We start from the raw sequence: 21,819 nt of genomic DNA, 5'->3' as shown, positions 1-21,819 counted from the left end.
CATGCATATTATTATTACCTTTAATTTTAATACAAGTCTTTAGTAATAAGTAAAAGCGAATGTACAATTTTCTTTAAATTTATATTTAGAAATTACTTTGTATAATTGTAAAAAAAATTTGCGATAATTTCGCAGGATTATCGCAAAATGATCATTTGCATGCAGTATATATATACACATTTAAGTATGAGGTACTTTCTGATGGTACTGATGGCACTTTCCCCACTTGGCCAGCGCACTTTTCACTAAATTGCACTTTTCTGTTCATGCTCATTTCACATTTCTATTTACTTCACTTTCTCTTCTCACTGCACGTTCGCTGTGTCAGTGTGTCTTATTGAATGACAGCTAACTTAACATATTCAAAATTCTTAATTAAGGTACCTAATTTGATCCCTTACTTTGTCATAAATTTCTGCCCTTTATCAATTTCATCCACCATTAAGAAATTTGAATGCTCAACTACCGGAAAGCACGCTTATGGACGATTTCCTATTCTAGTGAAAGCAATTGTTAATCCGGATTACTATTTTCCTTGTAACTACTGGTCCAGTTTAGTTCTAATCATGGGGAAGAAAAGCAAAGGGGGGTTTTATGCAGTGGCTCGTGGGAGACAGGTTGGAGTTTTTACGACATGGTTAGTGTAAAATCTACGATAAATTTTACTACAATGTCCAGTATATATTTATGATTTATTAATTTATGCAGGGATGATTGTCAAAAACAAGTGAATGGGTTTGCCAACGCGAGGTTTAAAAAGTTTGAATCACAAAGCGAAGCTGAAACATTTATTGGTGAAAATGGAGGATTTTCAGGATTGACCGTGGCCAAACCTGCAAATAATATTGTCTCTGCATCATCGTCTTTAACGGTGTCTTCTTCTATCATCACTGGAAGTAGCAATAACAAACAAGGATTTTCAAAAAGTTTTGGTCCTTCTTTAACAAACCACGTTCCAAAAGAGTCCTACACGGTATCACTAGCTCGACCTTCCATATATCAATTCCCAAGCGGACCTCCTTCCAGACTTGCACAGACTCGGACTGCGATATTAATTAATCCTCTAAGTCGCCCAACTCCTTCTGCCGAAAGCAGTGACTCGACACGCGGCATAAGAACTTCTGCAACGGTCGGAAAGAGGGGTTTGAGAGTGACAGAGGACAGAGTGACGGGTGTAAAGAGGCAAAAGACCGACGCCAATGTTGGGGTGGACATGTCGACATTTCAAGTTGATGAAGAAGGTTATGTCACAGTATTTACGGATGGGGCATGTTCGGCAAATGGAAAGAAAGCTGCCAAGGCAGGAATTGGTGTTTGGTTTGGAGATGATCATGAATTGTAATAATAGTCATTAATAATACTTAAATAATCAGAATAGCTAAATATTTTACGGTAACCTTTCTTAGGAACATATCAGAACCAGTTATTGGACGACAGACAAACAATACAGCTGAAATTCAAGCTGCTGAACGAGCAATTGTACAAGCAAAAAATGCAGGTACATATTTACATAATTACTTTTAATGATTAAATATTTATTTGGTCTTTAAAATATGATAAATTGTTAAAGGTATAACCAAGTTGAAACTCAAGACGGACTCACAATTTACAATAAATTGTGTGACAATGTGGTTGAACAAATGGAGGCGAAATGATTACAAGTTGGCTAACGGGAACGACGTAAAAAACCGAGAAGATTTAGTGAAACTAGACCAAGCTATGAGCGGAATTGAAATAAAATGGGTAATTAAAATACTATATTTATTTCTATTTCTCTTTAACGATAAATTATATAATTATATTTAATTGTTCTCAAGTCGTACGTGCAAGGACACAAAGGACATTATGGCAACGAACGAGCTGATTCTCTAGCTGTCGCAGGTGCCAACAAGTGATATAGCAAATACTGAGCAAATCTTAAATATATATATGCGACCTGACTGATTAATTATATATTAATACATAAAATTAAACGAAATGAATGCACCAGAAGAAAACTTCCAATAATAAAGTGTATGCGGTTTTATCTGGTAAAATATATACAACTTTATTACATTACTTTCTCCCCAAAACTTGACAAATTTGAATATCGGTACATACTAGTAGTGACTCTTGCGCAGATCAAATTCTAGTATTTTTATAATTATGAAAAATTTAAGGGTAATATTAACACAAAATTCCAGATTTCATAGGTCTCTGGATTGGATATGTTTTATTTTCACATGTCTTTTATTGACCAAAAACCAGCTCCATCATAATCCCCCAATCCAGATCAGAAGACTCCTTCGTACAACATGTACATAGCCCCCAGCAGGACCAGAATGATGAAATAGGTCACCATCAAATTCTGACCTTCCTTCTGTACCTCCATTATAAATTACGGATTGGTTTCCTGAAATTACAAGAATTAAATGACCCAACATTCTCCAGAACGATTATGATTATTATTATTCACTTACTCTTCCACAATAAAACAAACACAGCACAGACTCTTATTCAGATTTCTTCAACTTCACTATTGAAGGTAGATATTTCCATAAACGCTCCAGCAAAAATGAAGCCCCTCCTCGGAAGACGGTTTGGTTTTCTTAGAGAAATTTGGAAAGATGTCAACAAGTAGTGGCATAGATGATACGAATACAACGCTATATGAATCCAGAGGAATAATCCTTATCCATATAGAATATACATTTCCTATTGTGTATGAAGACAGATAAGCAGAGATGGATAATGTCTATGTATATGCGAAATAAGAAACTAGATTGCATGCATTTGACATTCAATTACGACTCAACAAAGATGTATGTAAATAAGTTGTTGGTGGGTGATGTGCATAAAAAAACAGTGGCGTCAGTCACCGTTGTAATGGACCAGATAGAATTAGAATTACACGTTGTGTTGTTTGATCTAAAATTGGATTAGTTAGAAATTCACGACCATATGACTGGAACCTCCAGCCAAGTTTATGTCCAATTTTTTCAGATTTTCTTACAAATGATTTATGATACATTGCAAAATTGCATGAAATGGACAATTTTTGCAAAATATATCCAAATGATTTTAATTTTTTGCACCAAAATGTTCATTCAGATAGTGATTTAATGACGACAATATTACGCACAGATGTTGTTGCTATTTATTTCGCCGTTAATTGACCGGATAACCCGACGAGATTCTTCTTCTCGAATAAAGTGGGTTGATTTTTTACGTGAGAGAGATTCCAGACGAAAAAATATGGGCATGTGCCAGTTTGTACCTCTCTGTTGTTCTGTGCATGCAATTAATTTGCATAAACACACAAAATGACATTAAGGTTCAGATTTGCAAACTCTGTGGGACAGTTTCTTAATGAAAATTCCAAAGTTGTAGATTAGTTCCAATTAATCTACTCGAATTTTAATTTGTCTTAATTATAACGCTAACGTCATTTCACAGTTACATACTCTTCAACTTCATATAAATACATTTTTACATAGAAGACGATGGAAACACTACGACTTAAAAATAGCATTATAAACACATACATACGACTCACATATGCTAACCGGCTAATAAAAATCGGTAATGTTTATCATCACAACACAATGCACAACAAAGAACCTGGAAATTTCGATGAACTCTTTCGCTTGGCTCGTGCCCAAAAACCAATATTCAAGGTTGTATAATAAAATTAATGAAAGTTTTATATCAAAATTTAGTGCGCAATACATACACTCGTCAATCTTTTATTTGCTGGTTTATATAATTTACTATGGCTTGCAGAATACATAGTGTACAGGAAAAATACAGTTATCCATATTTACATACATCGACAACTATTTACCATGCGACATCCTTGTCAAAAATGTAACGTAAGTATATCTCTACATCATCACAGACAGAATATTACAAAACTAGATAATTGTTAGCAGCAATTAAGCACAGCACCATTGTCAAATAAATTAACTGAGTAATGAACAAATGACTATATAAATCTAAATTAATGTTTTGAAAAGTCATTGGAAAATGCCATGCTTATCTGTCATTATTTAGAAGTAAATCTAGCTAAACACATCCAAAGTAATTTTCATAGCTCTCAAATGATCCAAATCTTGCGTCTTTAGTGTGTCAATGCTAACTCCTAATCCTAAATGGGTTTCGTCATCTGGTTGGGGTTGAGAATAGTACCCGTTTTGAATCTCATTAAAGATGAGCTGAAGCTTGTCCGCAACAGATATTTTGTTTGAAGAGATACAGTTTTGTCTTGACGATGTGAGATTTGTGTTTGGATTATCTTGAGAGATACATCCGGCTTGGTGGCGTTTAACAAGGTGTGGATTATCAGAATTAGCAGTATATTCTCGAGTACACGAAGAACCTTCATTGGAACAACCTGGACTCTGCAAACTTAAACTGATCCTAGATTCCGGGTCTAATTCAGAGAGAAGGAATTGAAGGAGAGTTTTTGTTGTAATTTTCTCATCTGCAGGAAACACTCGGAAGTCTGCTCGGCTGAATAAATAAATGGAAAATAAAATAAAGATAGGATATTGTATAAATTTTGACATTTTTTAGATTTAGTTATAATTGTTTTCTCAAAACTGCACAATATCAGGGTGCAAGTCATAATCAGAAAATTAAAAATAATTTTCAGATACTATCTAGCAAACTGGTTTCATCATTTGTGTCACTCATTGATCAGTAATTGATTTAGAAAGTACTTACTCATTTCCCGGAAAGAAGACAAAGGTTGGCAACTTTTCTGGTGAGAGGGGTCCAGGCAAGGAATTTTGTAGCATGTCGATTTTTGCGAATGTAATATTCACTCCAAGATAATAGTAATCTGCCATAAATCGCGACAAGTCGACGAAACTGGTTAAACTTATTCCACAAGCTCCACAAAATTTTGCCGTGTACATCAAAAATAGAGGTGTCGGTAAATGAAAAGGATTAACTCCATCAATGAGTTTTCGTAAGTCTTGAGAATTTAAGTTCATTACAAGATTTTGTCTGGTAGATCCTAAAACTGGAAATTCCTCCAAGTTCTCCAGATTTTGCCCATGTTCGACTAGTTCTTTAGCAAAACTATAACTGTTATGTGGAGTAGCTGTTGTTCTTTGACGGGTTATACTTGAATCTGTAGTAGATGAACTCCAATAGTTAGAAACAAAATTGCTAACGTCTTCATTCGTTTCCACGTCGTTCGTATAATTGTAAATCACTTCAGCAATGTCAGTAATATTGAATGTAGAAAAAGGCAAAATCATGTCGTTCTGTCAAACAATTTGATTTAGATATTTATTACACCAGTGTTAATGGGATTAAATGTAACTTACTTGAGCATCGATTATAAATAGAACTGGGTCACTATCATTGTGAAACCCAAGTCCTCCAAATCCCAATTCAACAAAATAAGGCATGTCGATCTGCAAGTTTTCAACAACTTTACTTATATAATTTTTCTGAGATGTGCATATGCAAATAGTTTTTACCGGGTCAATAGCAACAAATTTAAACTGCCGATCCGAGTCACAAGAAAATCCAGTGAAATTCATCCGCTCTGAAGCGTCATTGTAACTTGCTAAAGATTCTCGGCGTAGGGAACTCCTCTTTGTATTCCAGTGTTTCAACTGATCTCTCAACAATATGCATGTGTCACTTGGTGGACCAACCTGGGCTGCACAAATTTTGGATACCGAGTTCCACAATGTCATCCATTCTAAGAAAATTGAAAATACTTGAAGTTAGCATTTAAAGTGAGTAGTAGAGAAAGAGGTGTTTATTTTGCAAACCAGAGTTGATTTGATGAGTAATTTTTCGTAATCGTGTCACATTTCCACTCTTGTTGCAGTTAAAGTAATCCAATGCGACTTCTTTCACTTGAGCAAAGAATGGGGAATATGAGGATGGAAAGTATCGACGAGTTATGAGAAGAATAACGGGACCTCTGGATAACTCATCAACCTACATAACGTTTATATTAAATAATCATATAGTTGATGTAGAAGCAGCACTATTTAAATAAATATCCTTACAAGATCCATCGGCCCCAGAGCAACCGCTCTGTTGGCAAAACCAGTCCTGGAATTGGTAATTATTTAGTAAATGAAATTAGTGCAAATAAAAATGAAATAAATTACCGTATATGATAAGCCCAAGTTATAGGAGTTTTCTTTGTTCTTTCCATTACCCAGTTTGCTACTTGACTAACGGGACCTCGAGTTCCTAGAAAAGTCGCTCCATTAGTAGTTATAATTAATCAAGTGGTTAAAACAATTTAATTATTACCAGTAGCATCTTTTTCTCCAGTCCATTTTGCGGTATGAATCTGTAAGAGTATGAAATATATTATGTTGTTAGACACGTAAAAGATTTATTAAGGGAATCTTAATAAATCTTTCTTAATGAATCTTTTACCTCGTTAAAAAGCACTAGGGATATGACGTTCGACGACGTTAAAAAGTATTTCAACGCTAGGTCTTGCTTCAGAAAGATCCCATACCCAACCTGACCAAATGGATCTGACTCAAAACTTCTCAATGCCATTTGTCGATAAGTCTGCATTGTATAATAAATAATTATTATATGCTTAGTTTGAGTGAAAAAGTGAAGACCAATAACTTACCTCATAGGAGCGGACTGATTCACCTTCCGTGAAATTGAAATAACTCAACAGAATTGCCTGCAACCAAATATTTAAACTAAATTAAAACTTTGTACACAGTTTAAGACAACCAACTATCAAAATTGAGATACAAATCATTCTCAGGAGGGGAGCTTGCGAGGTTGATAATAACAGATATTGGTGCCCTTTGGATATGTGGTAGGGACCCATGAGTGTACTAAAACCCTGAAGTAGTTTGACTCCATGGCCACATTTGCGCCCGCCACACCCACTCAAAAATGTCCAAAAAACGCTTTTACCCCAGTTTTCACTCACTCAAATCCACGCCAAAAATCCAATTTTACTCGGATTTTGAAATTTCTTTCACCATTATACTCCCAGATAGTTGCTTTCTTCAATCCAATATCAAACTCAATTTTTTCGAAATTTTTAGTATTTTTAAAATTTAAAATTCTGAATGAGCATTGTTGTGGTCATCAACAAAACAAATTATGTTTGCGAAATAATCATCAATAAAATTGAGTTTGATATTGGATTGAAGAAAGCAACTATCTGGGAGTATAATGGTGAAAGAAATTTCAAAATCCGAGTAAAATTGGATTTTTGACGTGGATTTGAGTGAGTGAAAACTCGAGTGAAAGCGTTTTTTGAGCATTTTTGAGTGGGTGTGGCGGGCGCAAATGTGGCCATGGAGTCAAACTACTTCAGGGTTTTAGTACACTCATGGGTCCCTACCACATATCCAAAGGGCACCAAGATCTGTTATTATCAACCTCGCAAGCTCCCCTCCTCAGTACTAGACATTCGTCACATAAAAATCAGAATCTACTATCTAATTCATCATCGGTAGATATCAATACAAGTGTGGAAAACAAACAATCTCAACATTTTCTTACATCATGTTGGGCCCGAAATCTCCACAATTCGTCTTCAGAATCGATTCTAGTCAACGGTTTCAGAATGGAATTCAAAAATTTTATTATCAGTTCGGCTCTAATTGGTCCACTATAAATGATTCCCTGAAAAGTAAAACGGAAATACAGCAATGAATACAATGAACTTTAGTGCAATAATGCGTAGTAAAGCTTAGTTAATCTCACCATGTTTCTCTCCACATGAGCAACAAAGATTGGAAAATGCGAAAGATTTTTGTAATTTTTTCTACACTCTCCTTGTGGCCACCAACAATTGACTGCATAAAATCGAATCCTATTCGGCAATGTGTAGCGGTAATAACGAGCCACGTTTATAAAAACATTTCGCGATGCGACACTTTCAGAGTCCCAGGGTGCATAATAAAAAACGAACGCAGGTCCTAACGATATCTTATTTTTAACCAGGTCCATGTACTCTCCTCGGTAAAAGTCGTCTATATACTGGAGGGATTTGGGGTTGTCAAAGAAGGGTTTGGGTTCTGGGGTAGATCTCGTCTTCATGGGGCTGTAAGAAGCAATAATAATAATACATAGTACTCACCGCACAATGATACAACATGTATTTATAACGTATAAAAGTTAAGTCAAATAATTTACGGTACGCACCTCGTCCGAAGGGAAGCCAGCCCACTGGCAAATACCAGAAATAAAATACATAGCTCTCTATGATACCTCATGATGAAGACGAGCAGTCGTAGAAAGAATGTGTCAATGTGTCTACGGATCCACCCTCTTTTGGGGTTAGGGGAAAAATTTTCTTGCAACTGACGAGCAAGTGCCCTTTCAATCAAAAGTCTTATTTGCGTCCTCAACGGTAGAGATTGGTAGTGCTTTTTTCGTTCTTCCAAACTCAATTTCGGCACAGAAAGGAGAGGAGGTCGTCGTGAGCTGAGAAGTACTGGAGACGGAGTCGCAGTAGTCGTGGAACTACTATTAGTACGTCGTCTTCTACGATGATGATGACGCCTTAATAGTGAACTGCTAGTAGTTTTGTCTTCTGATAGTGAATTCTCAGACCCTGATGAACCGTCCTCTTGGTTTTTGTCCTCGTCTTCGTTCTCCTCCTCTTCTTCGTCTTCTTCCGTCGTCCAAGAAGAAACGCTTTCTTGCTCTCGGATAAATCTTTGTTCACCCTGGAGTTGACTTTTAGTCTTCTTCTTGACAATATCAGTTGACGTTGTAATTTTCGTCGTCCTACTGTGTAATGACGACACACTAATATCATCCGAGGGTTCCGAGGCTGAAGTACGGAATGACGATGAGGTAGACGAAGAAGGCGATGTTCCTGCTGAGGTAGCGATGTTAAGTTGATGATGGGAGGACGACGTATCGTTAAATCGTGGGGGTGGATCACCACTCATCTCCTCGGTTTCGAGTGGATTGTAGCCCCCCAACGGTAAATACTGTTACGACGTCCATTCGCTGTAGTGATGAGTTGTTTTGATATTATTACTGATCATATCCACTAGTTTATTGGGAGGTCTGAAAATAAGAAAATTAATTAAATCATATTGTCCACCCTGGCTTTATTTTTGTTTGGTACATAAACTTTCTTACAAAGTAATTACGTACCAATGTTATGTAGGTATTGCAAACTCCTTTACAATTCAAGTTAAATCTAGCCCCCCATTATGTATTTATGCCTAAGAAATTTACGTCATTATCTCAACTATGAATTATTAAACTAACTTTTTCAAGAAAAAAGTGACACGTGTAAATATTTGTTATTTGAGAGAAGATGAAGTGTTCTCTCTCTGCCCGTTCCGATCTGTCGTCTACCCATTGGCAGCAAGACAGAAAATCTGCCTAGTTCAATATTTTGTACAATCATCATTCTCAGGTTTCTCACTCACAAACACTCCCAAGTTCTTTCGAATAAACAAACAAATTCCATTTTGATACCACTTAAAATTTACTGTCTGTAAAATTTTTACGTAAGTAAAAGTTCCGATCAAAACAATGCCTGTGATTCATGTCCGAAGCGAATCCGAGTACGAGACCGTGCTGACCAAGGCGGCCGACAAGTTGGTAATTGTCGATTTCACGGCGAAATGGTACTTGACAATTTTTGAAATAACGTTAAACTTATAAATTAGTTTTTCAATATGTAATTACTAATTAATTTCTTTTAGTAGTTAATATTTCTTATTGTAATAATGAATTAGGTGCGGCCCATGCCAAAAAATAGCCCCCATTTATGAAGAATTGAGCAACAAGTATCGAAACTCCATTTTTCTAAAAGTGGACGTTGACGATACGCAAGAGATCGCGATGGCAAACAACGTCTCGGCAATGCCAACGTTTATCTTTCTCCGCCAGAAGAAGGAGCTGGACCGTGTTCGTGGCGCAGATCCAGACGCGTTGGAGCAGCGAATTAAGAAGTTGGGGGGACCGGCTGGACAGCCAAGTTTCACGGGGGAGGGACGCCGGCTTGGAGCAGAAGATAACAATTTGTCGGTGGAGGCGAATTCTTCCACATCAGGCTCTTCAGTTTCGGTGGAATCTGCACAACGCGCAATGGGCGTGGATGAATCGAAGCCTGTGACGAAAATTAATGTGCGAATGGCTGATGGATCAAAGTAAGCAATATTTAGTTTAGAAGTTTTAAGAAAATTTACATATGACGACTCAAGCCTCACGACCACGAGTTGAAAATGTCCTAATATTTGTATAATTATAGATCCACCGTGACTCTAAATCTATCCCAGCCTGTGTCATCTATTCGAGAATTCATTTGTGCAATCCGACCCGACCAAGCTTCGAAAAGCTTTGTAATAATGACCACTTTTCCTAGCAAGGTGTATGAAAATGAAGAAATTTCAATAGAAGAAGCAAAATTAATGAATGCTGTCGTCGTGCAGAAGATGAAGAAGTAGATCTTGCCAATGAGCTAAAGAAGTTAATTCAAATTTTTAGCCCGAGTCAGGGCTTATGGAACCGTCATGTCCGTCCGTCTGTCTGTCTGTCTGTCTGTCCGGCACGATAGAGCCAAAACGGCTGAACCGATTGACCTGAAATTTTTACCATACACATATTGGACAAAGTTAGGAAACGAGTTCGAAGATGGGCGTGATCGGTCCAGTGGTTGACCGGTGGGGGTCATCGGAGTGGGTGGGGTACTATGTACCAAAATTTCAAAATTGTTGTAGAGAGCTGAAATTTGGTACAGAGGTTGCTAATGGCTCCTAATAGATAAAAATGACTTCCAGTTGGAAAAATTTTCATCTTGAGTGACCCTATCGGGTGACCCATACCGATTTTTCAAAACCATCATATCCAACTGAAATTTGGTGGAGAGGTTGCTTATGGGTTTTAATGAAAGAATATGAGATGATATTGGTAAAATTTTTATCTGGAGCGACCCTATGGGGTGATCCATACCGATTTTTAGAAATTGCTTTAAAAAGTTGAAATCCGGCACAATTATACTTAATGGCTTCTAATTAAAGAATATGAAGTTAAAAGTGAGCAAAGTGCAACCAGAGTGACCCTATGGGGTGACCCATACTGATTTTTAAAAATCGTTATATTGAGCTGAAATTTGATATGGAGGCTGAAAAAGTGAAAACCACTGCTGGGTAGCACATGCATACAGCTTAGAACTTCAGGATGTTAAAGAAGCCCACTGGTCATGGTGGTCAAGGCACATGATTTGTAACTAATTCAAAAATTTGGTACCAAATGGTAGAAACTATCTAATAAACTTTTAACCATCCACAACGCGGAAGTTGGTGATATTATGTCGGTCAATTCGGAAAAAAAATTAGAAGCGGGCTCTGACTTATTGAGTCAGGGACTATGCCCCTGACTCGGGCTATATGGAGTCTGCACTGTAGGTTTTTTGATTTTATCCATTTTCTATCATGTTTTGTACAAAAATCCCGTAATCTAAATTCAATATTTTTATATTTAAGCACATTTTAACCAGCGAAAGCGGAAACAATCTTGTCCAAATTTAATACAACCAAAGTTAATTTCTACCTAAATAATCCAAAGAACTAAAAATTTACTGTGAACGGCGACACTACTGCTAATCTTATAACAGTCAATAAAGACGATTTTGCTATACATTCATATGATCATCACCTGCAATTGATTTTATGGAGTTTGCAGAAGTCAACCAGCGATATCAAAATCATTTATGAATTATAATGCTTTTTTGCTAAAGTATAAAAAATCAGGTAATTACATTACTCTACGGCCTTCGGTGTTGCCTGCTGCTGCTGCTGTTGACGTTTAAATGTAGCCAGCTCCTGCTTCACATGTTTTGGAATTCGGACTCGTCTGCGTTTCTTTTTTACTCCTCTGTCTCCTCCTGGGGAATTATTGTTACCGATATTTTGGCTGGTACTAGCTCCTGGAATCAAAGTGAGGACTGTTTTTTTCTTCTTAGATTTTTTCACAGACAACGGATTTGGACCAGCGCGTTTCCGCTTCTTGGTCCCTTTACGTTCAGGTAGGGGAGAGTCACCAAAGGCCTAATTGCATTCATTGCAAAGATTGATTAATTAATTAATGATTAGATTAATAAAGAATTGTATAAATTAATAAGTTACCTCATCTTTCATCCTGTCAAGGATTTCTTTTTGATATGTTATAACTTCCAACTTCTTTACGCTTTTGTCCTTTGCCACTTCCTGGGTAACTAATGACGGTCGTTCAAAATGGGGGGCTGGTCCATTCAAATAGAGCAACGGAGTTCCAGGAAGTTGCCGCAACTGTTTTCTTAAATAATGATCTTGTGTGGCAGGTATGAATCTAATGGGGTCATTAGACCTACTGGGTGCAGGAACGTCCGGAGACTCAGGAACTTCGCTATTGCTTGACTTTGATTTTTGTGGTGCGAGTTTCTGACCAACCATGGATTTCACACAGTGTGCAGCAGAAATGCTCTCTTCAGAATGAGGACATTTATAGACTAGAAATGTCTTCAAAACTTGTACTGCACCGTAAAGTTCTGGACCTAGACTTTCAGCTTCCACGAGACAGCATGGAGTAGTGTACAACTTGACCGCATTGTCGAAATACTTTGGGAGTTGGTCACGAAGGTTTACCTTGTTCTAAACAAATTGACATTTTTCATTAATTATTATTGAACATTAATTAGTAATGAGGATATTGAGGACACTTGTATTATATTATTAGTAAATTATTACGTCCAAAGCAGCCTTCGCAACTGTTCCGTCGGCCAAAATATGAAATGGTGCTTTCCAATCAAAATGTTTCATGAAGTACTTGACATTCTTTTGAAACTTTTTATGACGCTTGATCTTCATTCTGTAGAAATACAAAAGCTGTAGTTATTTTAAATGTTTAAACAAATTTTGTGATTTTAACTTTGAGAAAATAATTCGCACGTGCAAACAAAACCCTCAATTTCGTTGAATATTTGATTTTCGCGGGGAGTTGCCGCAATATCTAGGCTCTCGTGAATATCTGCTCAGTTCAAATTTTTGAGTTGTCATTCCGGTTCGAAGCAAAGTTGAAAGTCATATTCTTCAATTTTGCATTGTTGCATCCCAAGTTTCTCGAAATAAAGTAAATTATTTTAAAAAAATGGAGTGCCTTCTCGGAATCCGGTTCAATGATTATGTCCTTGTCGCGGCAGACGCAATCGACGCACGGTCAATCGTGGTCAACAGCCACAGTAAGTTTTCGACATTATTCGCCACTAATCACAAATTAATGATCTTTTTAACCTACCATATTCTAGACGAGGAAAAATTCTGTATCTTGTCCGATAAGCTGTTGATAGCAGTGAGTGGAGAATCTGGGGATACGACTCAATTTTCGGAATATATTCAAAAGAATATTCAGCTCTACAAGATGCGGAACGAATATGAATTGTCACCAAAGGCTGCGGCCCATTTCACCCGAAGGAATTTGGCAGAGTACTTGAGAAGTCGGGTAAGTTTTGAAATACGATATTTAAAGATGTTAAATACAAATGGTTAAGTTGATAGTTCAATATTTGATAATTGTTTATTATTCTGTGTAGACGCCATACAACTGCAACCTACTAATGGCAGGATATGACGACGTGGAAAAGAAGGCGGATTTATTCTTTATGGATTATCTCGCAACTTGCGTTGAACTTCCGTATTGTGCTCACGGTTATGGTGGTTATTTCACGTTATCAACAATGGATGCTTACTACAAGCCAGGTAAGTAATAATGAAACACATAATTTTAGTAATGAATGAATATATTCGTGAGTTTTAAGTAATTAAAATATTTCTCTATTTAAGATCTTTCTCAAGCCGAAGGAATGGAACTGATGAAGAAATGTGTCGGAGAAATTGGAAAGCGACTTGTTATAAATCTGCCAAGATTCAAGGTTCGCATCGTCGATAAGGATGGGATTCGATCCATGGGAGAAATCAATACCAAGGATCTTAAGATTTTTGATTAAGTATGCATTCTACTAATTTTAGTGTAGGTCCAAATTTTTCAATCTTTAAATTGTACACCAATTTCGTCATCACTGTTCATCCCTCGTTTTGATTATGTATGTAATACAATGAAACTTTTTTATGGCAGAATAAAACACAAGCCAGGGATTTATTTAATGCATCCAGTCCAGCGTGCATGATTATTAATGTGCAATGTATGATGCATATGCAGAAGGTACGGATAAGTTCATGAACGTGATAAGTAAATTTTCATTATGGAGAAAGCAGTGAAAGTGCAGAGCCGTTTTTGGGGCAACTTGGGCAAGTAAATTGCCCGGTTCTCGGAGACTAACATGTGAACCATAGATGGGCACTTGGTCTGCCCTACTTCCCTACCGGCCCCTACCCTACTTGAGAGGTATCCCCCTACCCCCCTACTTGCCCTCCTCCCCTACTGGCACTTCTTGCCCTACCGCCCTACTTGCCCTCCTCCCCTCCTGACAATCTCAGCCCTACTGCCCTACTTGCCCTACATCCCTACTCTCTGGAAATTAAAGAAATATCGTCATCTAATTATTCTAAAAAGAAATGGTAGTCAATGCATAAGTTTAAAAAGACCTCACCGCAGTAAATCCTTAATTCATAAAAAATAGTAAAAAATGTAATTCTAAAATAATCAAGTACTAATTATTTATGCACAATAATATTGTAAACTGAAATATGGTGAGATTAACCCGATAAGGCTAGTGCTGCCTTAACCTCCGAAATTTTAAAACCATACCTTCAAGGGTGATTTCTCAAGGCCTAAACTACATAAGCTGACTGAAATCCGGGAAGCAAATACATCTTATTCAACAGCCGGAGCGGGCAATTCCGATAAAATATTCGAAATTTTGAAACCACAAGGTCCACGGGTGTGGTTCGCGCTTATGTTAAGATAAAATAGCAAGACATACAATTTTGCAATACATAAAAAATTCTACTTAAAAGGTTATAAATACTAAGAAAATTTATATATTGCATGCCAAGAGTCTTGCCCTACCCTACTTTCCCCACACCCCTACTTCCAAGGCCTAGCCCTACCCCGTACTTGCCCTACAGCCCTACACTGAATGCCTTGCCCTACCCCCTACTTGCCCTACACCCCTCCTGACAATCTCAGCCCTACTGCCCTACAAGGGCAGTAGGGGTGTAGGGCAATATGCCCATCTATGATGTGAACAAACTTTACTCTTCGTTCACAAATTGTGAATCACAATTGTGAAACCAATTTCTAGCTTCCACTATTTACAAGAGTTAAAACTCTCGTAGTTTATTGTGTCTGACGCCACATGATATTCAGCCCTTTGTGCTTATTGACATCACACTTAAACCCATCTTGGGGGAGTCTGGCCCTGACCTATCATCACTAAATCTACAATATCGAATTATGTCGTCAGCCGGAAGAATCGCCTTATCCATGTCCCTCAATGCACGATTAACGACACGAACCGTTTCCAGAACATCCTTGCAGCAACTCCAACCATTTATTTCGGCTCAAATTTCTCCTCATAATCACGCTTTTACTGCAATTAATTTAAACCGTCAAATAAGGTACTCACGACAAACAGACTAAATACATTATAATTTAATTTTCTATATTGTCCGACAATATCTAAATATCCTCTTAATTTGCTTCAGGTTGAAATCTTCAACTGCTACCAGCAGTGATAGTACCACCACCCCCAAAACAGAAGACGGGTTCGAAGACTTGGATAAACCAATTAAATTCACAACTTCCAAAGCTGCATTATGGAGAGCGTTGGACACACATGGCGGAGGCGTTCAATTTGACACCCCTTCCTACCAACCGTACGTCGTAACGGGTAGCGTGGCAATTTTTCTCTTGTACTTTCTCGTCCTTAGAGAAGAGAACGACATTGACGAAGAAATGAAGCGACCCCTCTGGGAAAGAGTTCCCAGTTTAGAGAGACAACAACTGGAAACATTGATAAAGTATAATCGTGAACATAACCTACCCACCCAAGATCTGAACGATCGATTGAAAATTGTGAAGGAGAAACAAATCCAAATGAGGAAAGATGCCGGCATTACCACGTAGTTTAAGCATTCTTATCAAGTAGCTTTTTTATTTGCTGTTAACCTTTTGTAAATAATTCCGACTAGTCATGATCATGAATGAAATGCAATAAATCGTTCTTCAAATAAGAAACTGAAATATGAATTGAGTTATGAATATGCAAAATTAGTTACCGCACTTCACCAACAACAATTTAGAAATACGAGTAGACAATATCTATTTTATTTAGATAAGGTATATAAATACACATCGACCATTGTTCATTGACATAATTAATTAATACAACATAACGCAACACAACCGAAAAGTCGGAGGTATTATTTAATGTCATACAACTTTTTTTTGGATTGGATATAGAAACATTTATCTATGAATGAGAAACGCAACATCAAAATGCTATACTTCAATGCTCCTTTAAAGAACATTCAAATAGAACAAGAAAATTCAAAATGAAAAAAATACGATAAAATTACTTGACATTAATACACTTGAAATATTATTATTTTTGGAGCCTACACACTGTGAGTCATTATCTGTCCATATGACATATTTAATAATACTACTACTGCTGCTTTATATGCCATTTAATATTTACAAAAATGCCAAGTTTTCGTCAATCATAAATCTCAATAAATGCACTCATAAAATACATCCAATCGAAATTCAATCGCCTATTTAGTTTTTGAACGTAAGTTACAAATTCCATCAATTAACCGTACTGAATATTAAATATTTTTTGAATTTTGTTCCATCCACCAAATTTATTCATTAGTTAACAACTTTTGCTCTCTGTATTTGTATTTTATATACGCTGTCAGCCAAATGCATGGTAAAAGTAGTCTAAAGCTGTGATGGTAGTGAGTGATGCATGAGTTGTTATTTCTTATTATTTAGCTAAAATCAGTTTCTATGCTCTGAATTTGTTCGAGCTTTAATGAAATGTAGTAAACTTTTACACACGCAAGAACTATAGACTTACTTGCTTATTATTATATACTTACTTATTGACCTACGACAAAAATGAACCACTGTACTTTGTTTGTTGTCTGCTTTGTTGTAAATTATAAAAAAGAAGAACGTTGGGAGCTACACTAAACGTAAGAATGATAAAAGTAGACGTTAGTTAGTTGTTTGTTTTGGTGAGATTTTTAAGCACGTTCTCCACGAATACGACGGGCTAACTGGATGTCTTTGGGCATGATGGTGACCCGCTTGGCGTGGATGGCGCACAAGTTGGTGTCCTCAAACAATCCAACCAAGTAAGCCTCACTGGCTTCCTATAAAAGACATAAAGGAAACGAATTATTAACAATAGAGTACGCAGAACTAGGCGTTCATAACTAATTTTATGATGAAATATTACGAACCTGAAGGGCTCCAATGGCTGAGACAAGGGTGAGACATGAAAGGAGATTTGAAATCAGTTAATAGAAATCTCACCAATAAACATTATTACACCTCGTCAATATATTTTTAAAATGTCAGCCACTCCCACTTCCAGTAGTAAGAGGAAGGAGACTCCCAGCAGCAGTAAGGGTAGTGCTAAGAAGAAGAAGGGAGAAAAAAGTGAGACTGAAGGGACGGAGAGAAAGTTCCGATATTTGATGGTGGATAGTGATGATAACAGCGGCGGAGAAGATGAGGAAGGTCAAGTTAGACCAGAGTGGAAGATAGTTCCTGCGCCACGGGATCCACCCACCCGACCCAACTCTAAATATGTGCAAACTCGGAAGGAGATTCAGGTTCGAGAGGATAAGCCAATCCCTCCTTGGTGGAAGATGACAAAAGTTTTGAGGACTGAAAAGAAACAGTCTACCCAGTCGAAAGGTTGTAATAATCATATTGTGAATTATTATGTAACATATTGATAATAATGTATTATATGCAGATCAAGGGGACAATAAGTTGCGAGACTTTTTCTTCAAGTTGAATGAGGATCTCGTGACGAAGGAGGAGGAGGAAGAGAAAGTTGATGAAATTGAAGTCGAAGAGGTGCTATCCGGTCAGTCTGATAAGCTCACCCCACTCTCTGGAGCCACCCCCGAAACAATCAAAATGAAGAACAGTGAATGGACAATGGATATGCGGAAGAGGGTGCTGAAACATCTTGAACCTCTTGGATGGGACGGGATGAAAGTGCCAGGCACTAATTATAATGTCGCGTATCGAGGGCCAGATGAGAGGGGTGGAAGACTCCGCCGACCGTACCACATACTGTTAACTGTAAGTTCAAATGATACTAGTTTCGTGTGCTTTGAACTTGGTAAGTGAAAATTAAAACCTCTTTGTACAGCTTTGCATGTGTCATATACCTATTTGACAATTATTTATGCAGGTTGTTTCAGTACACAAGGGGTAAGGATGAAGGAGTTTCCAAAATGTAGAAATCACAAGGGAGAGAAAACTGGGTTCGTCGTGGCTGAATTTACGGATGGGGAAAATAAACGACACAACGTTATCTTCCACGTGATTGCCTCATTTACTTTTGATGAGGATGATGACGAAGAAGTGAAGGACAAGAACGCAACGGACGCCTTAAAGAAAGTGATTTCGGGTTCTGGTTCGTACATTTATACTGAGAACGGGTGGCAGATTTACTGTCAAGAACGGTTGTTGAAGGGACAGCCCAAACCAGAAGCAGTTGAAATTGTGGGAAAACCTCGACGACGGAGATATTTCGAGGAGGAGGATGATGCTATGAAAATTTACAGTTCTCGTCAGGTAATGAATAATAAGTGAACATTTAAGATTGGAAATTTTACTACTTATGAACGAAATGGTTTATTACAGACTGTCACCTTGTTGAAAATGCTCCTCTGGCCAAACACCCGTACCAAGATAATCTGCATCAATGAGATGATAAACTTCCCCAATGGAGCTTATCAAGAATTCAAAGAGGAGATGGATTATTGGGGATTGGAGCTACGAGTTCATGATACTCTGAAAAAGGAAGATGCCAACAACATGCTTTCTCCAGTCCCATATCTTAAGGTGGCTCAGCCTGGAGACACAATCGGGTCAATGTTGAAGAGTGAGAAGAAGAAATGTGACGATGAAGAGGAGGATGATGATGATAAAAAGACGGAGGAGAAAGTTGCCGTGTTGTACTTTGTCTCCAATCCCTACATTCTCTATCCTGGACAAACCACCAGTCCAACCGTCCACAACAACACCACGCGTGACCCCGTCATTTTTTACAAGCAGCTAATGGGGGATGACCCGATGTTCAAAATAATACCCTTTGGAACGGTGAAAGATGAAGAAAAGTACAAATGGGAGGCTCATCATCACATTGCAGCATTCTTCGCCTCTGCTCTTAAGATGCAGAATTGCATCAACCCGGACGACTATGATGCTGAGTCCTCTCATCCCTATTGCATTAATAAGCAGACCAGCTCTAAATACTTTGATAAGAAGTCACTGGGAATCATCAACGAGCTTATGAAAAAGTATTTTTGTATCGATATCTATTTGGGAGCTAAGGCTAAATAATAATAATTTTTTATTCAGTTTGTTATTTCTCAATATCACGGCGGATCTAAAAAAAACTTTTACAATAGAGTACTAAAACATATGCCATCGATGAAAAATATCGAAGAATAAAATAAGGGCAATGATGATGATGATGGGGACGATGGAGTCACAATAATAATTCATAATAATAATCATAATAATTTGTAACTCAGTGATACACTCACTTATTCAGAGAAATAAATAATTTATATATTTGGGAACTAAAGTTCTTACCGGCCGACTGAAATCTGAGATCAGTTTTGAAATCCTGAGCGATTTCTCTCACGAGACGCTGAAATGGCAGTTTTCGAATAAGCAACTCGGTCGACTTTTGATAACGACGAATTTCTCGGAGAGCCACAGTACCGGGCCTAAATTATCATACAAATAACAACCGATCATTAATACCCGTTATGATCCATATACGACGTTCAGAATAATTACAATATTCACAATTAAAATAATTCCAGCAGTTTATTACCTGTAACGATGAGGCTTCTTAACTCCACCAGTTGATGGTGCGCTCTTCCTTGCAGCCTTGGTCGCAAGTTGCTTACGAGGAGCCTTTCCTCCAGTAGATTTACGCGCAGTCTGCTTGGTACGAGCCATTTTTCAAGTCAAATTGATCGACGACACTCAGAAATCTAAAAAATCACAATGAATCAATTAATTATCAACTAACTAACTTGTAAAACAATTAACAATCGTTCATGAAACTGAAACCCGCCCATTTTCTAATTAATTGTAAATCACACCTATTCACTATTTAAACAGGTATATATGATTCACCACCTCATCATACAATTTAATTAAAATCGACCATTAATTAATTAATTATAATACACTTACACAATAATCAAAATTATTGACACGAGAAAAAACTTTCAACTTCTAATCGTTACCTTCACCTCTCTCGAACGTCAACTGACAACTGACTCAGCTCAAGATCTACCTACTGACATAAAGGAGGGATTTTTCCATTCACTGAACTATCCTAATCATACCTCTTCTCAAACAAGATCCACCTTGTTTATTGAGCTGCTATCACAGCGACAAACACGCAGCGGGCAAAAACCCAACTAATTCTCCCCACAAAGTAAGTAAGCTGAACGAGAACAAGAAAATATGACGAAAAAACCAACTAAAATTTACACACTTTCTTCTTCAAAATTATAGCTCATTCCTGCAAATTTATGCTGTACATGCTACCCATGAGGGGTGGGGGTGTCGTGGGGACAATTTTATCAAAATGGGTGTGGTCTTACCTAAATTTTTTCGATAAAATAGGAAAATTTCCAACGGAAGTTTCTGAGCGTGATGTAGTGGTGGTGGAATTGAGAGAGCAGTGTGACCAGACCAAACGGGCTTTTCTCTCACACTGGTGACGACACGGGGCGGGGCTTACAAACAAGAAGCGTCCTCATCAGTTCCTATTCGCCCCACTAACGTTAAGGGAGGGGTCAAAGTATGATCCGGGTCAATCACACTAATTTTGATGACCATAATTAGAAATTTGACCAGTATAAAAATCGTTTAAGTATTTTTTAAACGTTTGCTAAAACGTTTCAAAATGTCTGAAACAAATTGAAAGTCTGATCCTATTGGCTAAAATAAAACCTTGTCTGATTGGCTGAGCGGATGAGGGGTCGAGAAAGGGGGAAATTTTTCCATGCGATGAGGTTTTCGACCCCTTAAAAGAGATGCGAGTACTTTGTTCATTTCGTTCAAGAATTTAGGATAATTTGTGTCAAAAGTCGGAGAAAAAACGTTTTAAAACGTTGTTGTGACGGGGAGTTGATGACATGACATGGAATGAAAGATGGTGGTGTAAACATATGCGGGAAGACCTTTCTTTTTATTTATTCAAAACCTGATAAAACCGGATATTATGCAAATACAAATGAATGATGATGATAGTGATGCAAGTTTACTTTAAATTCTCGTAATTTTGTTTTTAATTTAATTTCTCTTCTGTTTTCACAATTTGAGTAAATATATTTGAAAGATCGTTGTCATTGTCAGAGCTTCGATAAATATATATGTTGTTTTAAACTCGAGAGAAAAATTGCAGTCTCTGGATTTCGGATTTCGGAGATTACAATTGAGTATAGCATTCATAAATATTTTATCATTTATATTTTAGTTTGTAGAATTCCACTAAAAAACCCTAATAATTTGCATATTAATTAATTAACAGTAGCTCTAATTTGTATAGCATTACGCTAAATTCTGAAATGAATTAAATAATTTCAACCACATTCTGTTATGAAATTAAAAAAAGATCAAACACTAAAT

General features: G+C 37.2%; 7 protein-coding genes and 1 long non-coding RNA gene across 19 annotated transcripts; 5 read left to right on the top strand and 3 right to left on the bottom strand.

The window, feature by feature from the left end:
* Nucleotides 1-256: 256 nt before the first annotated feature.
* Nucleotides 257-2,026, top strand: LOC110849389 (ribonuclease H1). Of its 2 annotated transcripts, XM_035851358.1 has the most exons (6): nt 257-380; nt 502-637; nt 709-1,338; nt 1,407-1,498; nt 1,571-1,743; nt 1,818-2,026. In XM_035851358.1, exons 2-6 carry the CDS (start codon nt 567-569, stop codon nt 1,893-1,895), a joined length of 1,044 nt encoding a protein of 347 aa, XP_035707251.1. In that variant the 5' UTR covers nt 257-380; nt 502-566; the 3' UTR covers nt 1,896-2,026. The 2 variants fall into 2 exon arrangements, with proteins under 2 accessions (XP_035707251.1, XP_021952485.1); XM_022096793.2 differs by having other exon boundaries at nt 258-637.
* A 1,663-nt stretch (nt 2,027-3,689) lies between these two features.
* Nucleotides 3,690-11,867, bottom strand: LOC110849388. Of its 2 annotated transcripts, none has more exons than XM_035851355.1 (14): nt 11,729-11,867; nt 8,146-9,021; nt 7,705-8,044; nt 7,501-7,623; nt 6,605-6,661; nt 6,397-6,537; nt 6,268-6,307; nt 6,120-6,204; nt 6,015-6,060; nt 5,772-5,943; nt 5,472-5,698; nt 5,316-5,405; nt 4,705-5,252; nt 3,690-4,491 (listed from the first exon to the last, which is right to left on the bottom strand). In XM_035851355.1, exons 2-14 carry the CDS (start codon nt 8,898-8,900, stop codon nt 4,041-4,043), a joined length of 3,075 nt encoding a protein of 1,024 aa, XP_035707248.1. In that variant the 5' UTR covers nt 8,901-9,021; nt 11,729-11,867; the 3' UTR covers nt 3,690-4,040. The 2 variants fall into 2 exon arrangements, with proteins under 2 accessions (XP_035707248.1, XP_021952484.1); XM_022096792.2 differs by lacking the exon at nt 11,729-11,867 and adding an exon at nt 9,112-9,262 and having other exon boundaries at nt 3,694-4,491.
* Nucleotides 5,619-6,137, top strand: LOC118435369. Its single transcript, XR_004834731.1, has 2 exons — nt 5,619-5,735; nt 5,831-6,137. It is a non-coding gene; the product is annotated as an uncharacterized LOC118435369 (long non-coding RNA).
* On the top strand, nt 9,362-11,613 carry LOC110849392 (NSFL1 cofactor p47). 9 transcript variants are annotated; one of them, XR_004834730.1, is made up of 5 exons: nt 9,362-9,593; nt 9,705-10,118; nt 10,220-10,438; nt 11,333-11,371; nt 11,454-11,613. XR_004834730.1 is itself a non-coding variant. In XM_035851360.1 (5 exons), the coding sequence occupies exons 1-5, from the start codon at nt 9,499-9,501 to the stop codon at nt 11,461-11,463; spliced, it is 750 nt and encodes a 249-aa protein (XP_035707253.1). In that variant the 5' UTR covers nt 9,362-9,498; the 3' UTR covers nt 11,464-11,613. The 9 variants fall into 9 exon arrangements, 8 of the variants coding, with proteins under 8 accessions (XP_035707253.1, XP_021952488.1, XP_035707254.1 ...); XM_035851360.1 differs by having other exon boundaries at nt 10,220-10,411; XM_022096796.2 differs by lacking the exon at nt 11,333-11,371 and having other exon boundaries at nt 10,220-10,411; nt 11,468-11,613.
* On the bottom strand, nt 11,369-12,962 carry LOC110849390 (rRNA-processing protein UTP23 homolog). Its single transcript, XM_022096794.2, has 3 exons — nt 12,696-12,962; nt 12,096-12,599; nt 11,369-12,017 (listed from the first exon to the last, which is right to left on the bottom strand). The coding sequence occupies exons 1-3, from the start codon at nt 12,813-12,815 to the stop codon at nt 11,730-11,732; spliced, it is 912 nt and encodes a 303-aa protein (XP_021952486.1). The 5' UTR covers nt 12,816-12,962; the 3' UTR covers nt 11,369-11,729.
* A 25-nt stretch (nt 12,963-12,987) lies between these two features.
* LOC110848568 (proteasome subunit beta type-2) lies at nt 12,988-14,112 on the top strand. The gene is made up of 4 exons (XM_022095815.1): nt 12,988-13,186; nt 13,253-13,446; nt 13,538-13,703; nt 13,788-14,112. The coding sequence occupies exons 1-4, from the start codon at nt 13,096-13,098 to the stop codon at nt 13,949-13,951; spliced, it is 615 nt and encodes a 204-aa protein (XP_021951507.1). The 5' UTR covers nt 12,988-13,095; the 3' UTR covers nt 13,952-14,112.
* An 819-nt stretch (nt 14,113-14,931) lies between these two features.
* On the top strand, nt 14,932-16,149 carry LOC110848530. The gene is made up of 2 exons (XM_022095774.2): nt 14,932-15,524; nt 15,612-16,149. The coding sequence occupies exons 1-2, from the start codon at nt 15,361-15,363 to the stop codon at nt 16,030-16,032; spliced, it is 585 nt and encodes a 194-aa protein (XP_021951466.1). The 5' UTR covers nt 14,932-15,360; the 3' UTR covers nt 16,033-16,149.
* Nucleotides 16,150-16,211: 62 nt separating this feature from the next.
* Nucleotides 16,212-20,942, bottom strand: LOC110849302 (histone H3.3A). Of its 2 annotated transcripts, none has more exons than XM_022096708.2 (5): nt 20,790-20,942; nt 20,006-20,168; nt 19,759-19,895; nt 17,379-17,395; nt 16,212-17,288 (listed from the first exon to the last, which is right to left on the bottom strand). In XM_022096708.2, the coding sequence occupies exons 2-5, from the start codon at nt 20,131-20,133 to the stop codon at nt 17,160-17,162; spliced, it is 411 nt and encodes a 136-aa protein (XP_021952400.1). In that variant the 5' UTR covers nt 20,134-20,168; nt 20,790-20,942; the 3' UTR covers nt 16,212-17,159. The 2 variants fall into 2 exon arrangements, with proteins under 2 accessions (XP_021952400.1, XP_021952401.1); XM_022096709.2 differs by lacking the exon at nt 20,790-20,942 and adding an exon at nt 20,374-20,520.
* Nucleotides 20,943-21,819: the final 877 nt, after the last annotated feature.

This window comes from Folsomia candida, unplaced genomic scaffold, assembly GCF_002217175.1.
Source record: "Folsomia candida strain VU population unplaced genomic scaffold, ASM221717v1 Fcan01_Sc004, whole genome shotgun sequence".
Lineage (NCBI taxonomy): Eukaryota > Metazoa > Arthropoda > Collembola > Entomobryomorpha > Isotomidae > Folsomia > Folsomia candida.
Note: the sequence above shows the minus strand (reverse complement) of the source record. Positions and strands in the feature narration are given on the sequence as shown.

Coding starts and splice junctions, on each gene's coding strand:
- LOC110849389 (XM_022096793.2), top strand. CDS start 342: ATGACAGCTAACTTAACATATTCAAAATTCTTAATTAAGGTACCTAAT. Junction 1,499..1,570: donor TGTACAAGCAAAAAATGCAG/GTACATATTTAC, acceptor AAATTGTTAAAG/GTATAACCAAGTTGAAACTC. Junction 1,744..1,817: donor GCGGAATTGAAATAAAATGG/GTAATTAAAATA, acceptor ATTGTTCTCAAG/TCGTACGTGCAAGGACACAA.
- LOC110849388 (XM_035851355.1), bottom strand. CDS start 8,900: ATGAGTGGTGATCCACCCCCACGATTTAACGATACGTCGTCCTCCCAT. Junction 6,205..6,267: donor TGGAGAAAAAGATGCTACTG/GTAATAATTAAA, acceptor CGACTTTTCTAG/GAACTCGAGGTCCCGTTAGT. Junction 5,944..6,014: donor CTCTGGGGCCGATGGATCTT/GTAAGGATATTT, acceptor AACGTTATGTAG/GTTGATGAGTTATCCAGAGG.
- LOC110849392 (XM_022096795.2), top strand. CDS start 9,499: ATGCCTGTGATTCATGTCCGAAGCGAATCCGAGTACGAGACCGTGCTG. Junction 9,594..9,704: donor GTCGATTTCACGGCGAAATG/GTACTTGACAAT, acceptor ATAATGAATTAG/GTGCGGCCCATGCCAAAAAA. Junction 10,412..11,375: donor GTCGTGCAGAAGATGAAGAA/GTAGATCTTGCC, acceptor TCTGCACTGTAG/GTTTTTTGATTTTATCCATT.
- LOC110849390 (XM_022096794.2), bottom strand. CDS start 12,815: ATGAAGATCAAGCGTCATAAAAAGTTTCAAAAGAATGTCAAGTACTTC. Junction 12,600..12,695: donor TTGCGAAGGCTGCTTTGGAC/GTAATAATTTAC, acceptor CAATTTGTTTAG/AACAAGGTAAACCTTCGTGA. Junction 12,018..12,095: donor TTGACAGGATGAAAGATGAG/GTAACTTATTAA, acceptor GAATGCAATTAG/GCCTTTGGTGACTCTCCCCT.
- LOC110848568 (XM_022095815.1), top strand. CDS start 13,096: ATGGAGTGCCTTCTCGGAATCCGGTTCAATGATTATGTCCTTGTCGCG. Junction 13,447..13,537: donor CAGAGTACTTGAGAAGTCGG/GTAAGTTTTGAA, acceptor TATTCTGTGTAG/ACGCCATACAACTGCAACCT. Junction 13,704..13,787: donor GGATGCTTACTACAAGCCAG/GTAAGTAATAAT, acceptor TCTCTATTTAAG/ATCTTTCTCAAGCCGAAGGA.
- LOC110848530 (XM_022095774.2), top strand. CDS start 15,361: ATGTCGTCAGCCGGAAGAATCGCCTTATCCATGTCCCTCAATGCACGA. Junction 15,525..15,611: donor AATTTAAACCGTCAAATAAG/GTACTCACGACA, acceptor AATTTGCTTCAG/GTTGAAATCTTCAACTGCTA.
- LOC110849302 (XM_022096708.2), bottom strand. CDS start 20,133: ATGGCTCGTACCAAGCAGACTGCGCGTAAATCTACTGGAGGAAAGGCT. Junction 19,896..20,005: donor AAGAAGCCTCATCGTTACAG/GTAATAAACTGC, acceptor ATGATAATTTAG/GCCCGGTACTGTGGCTCTCC.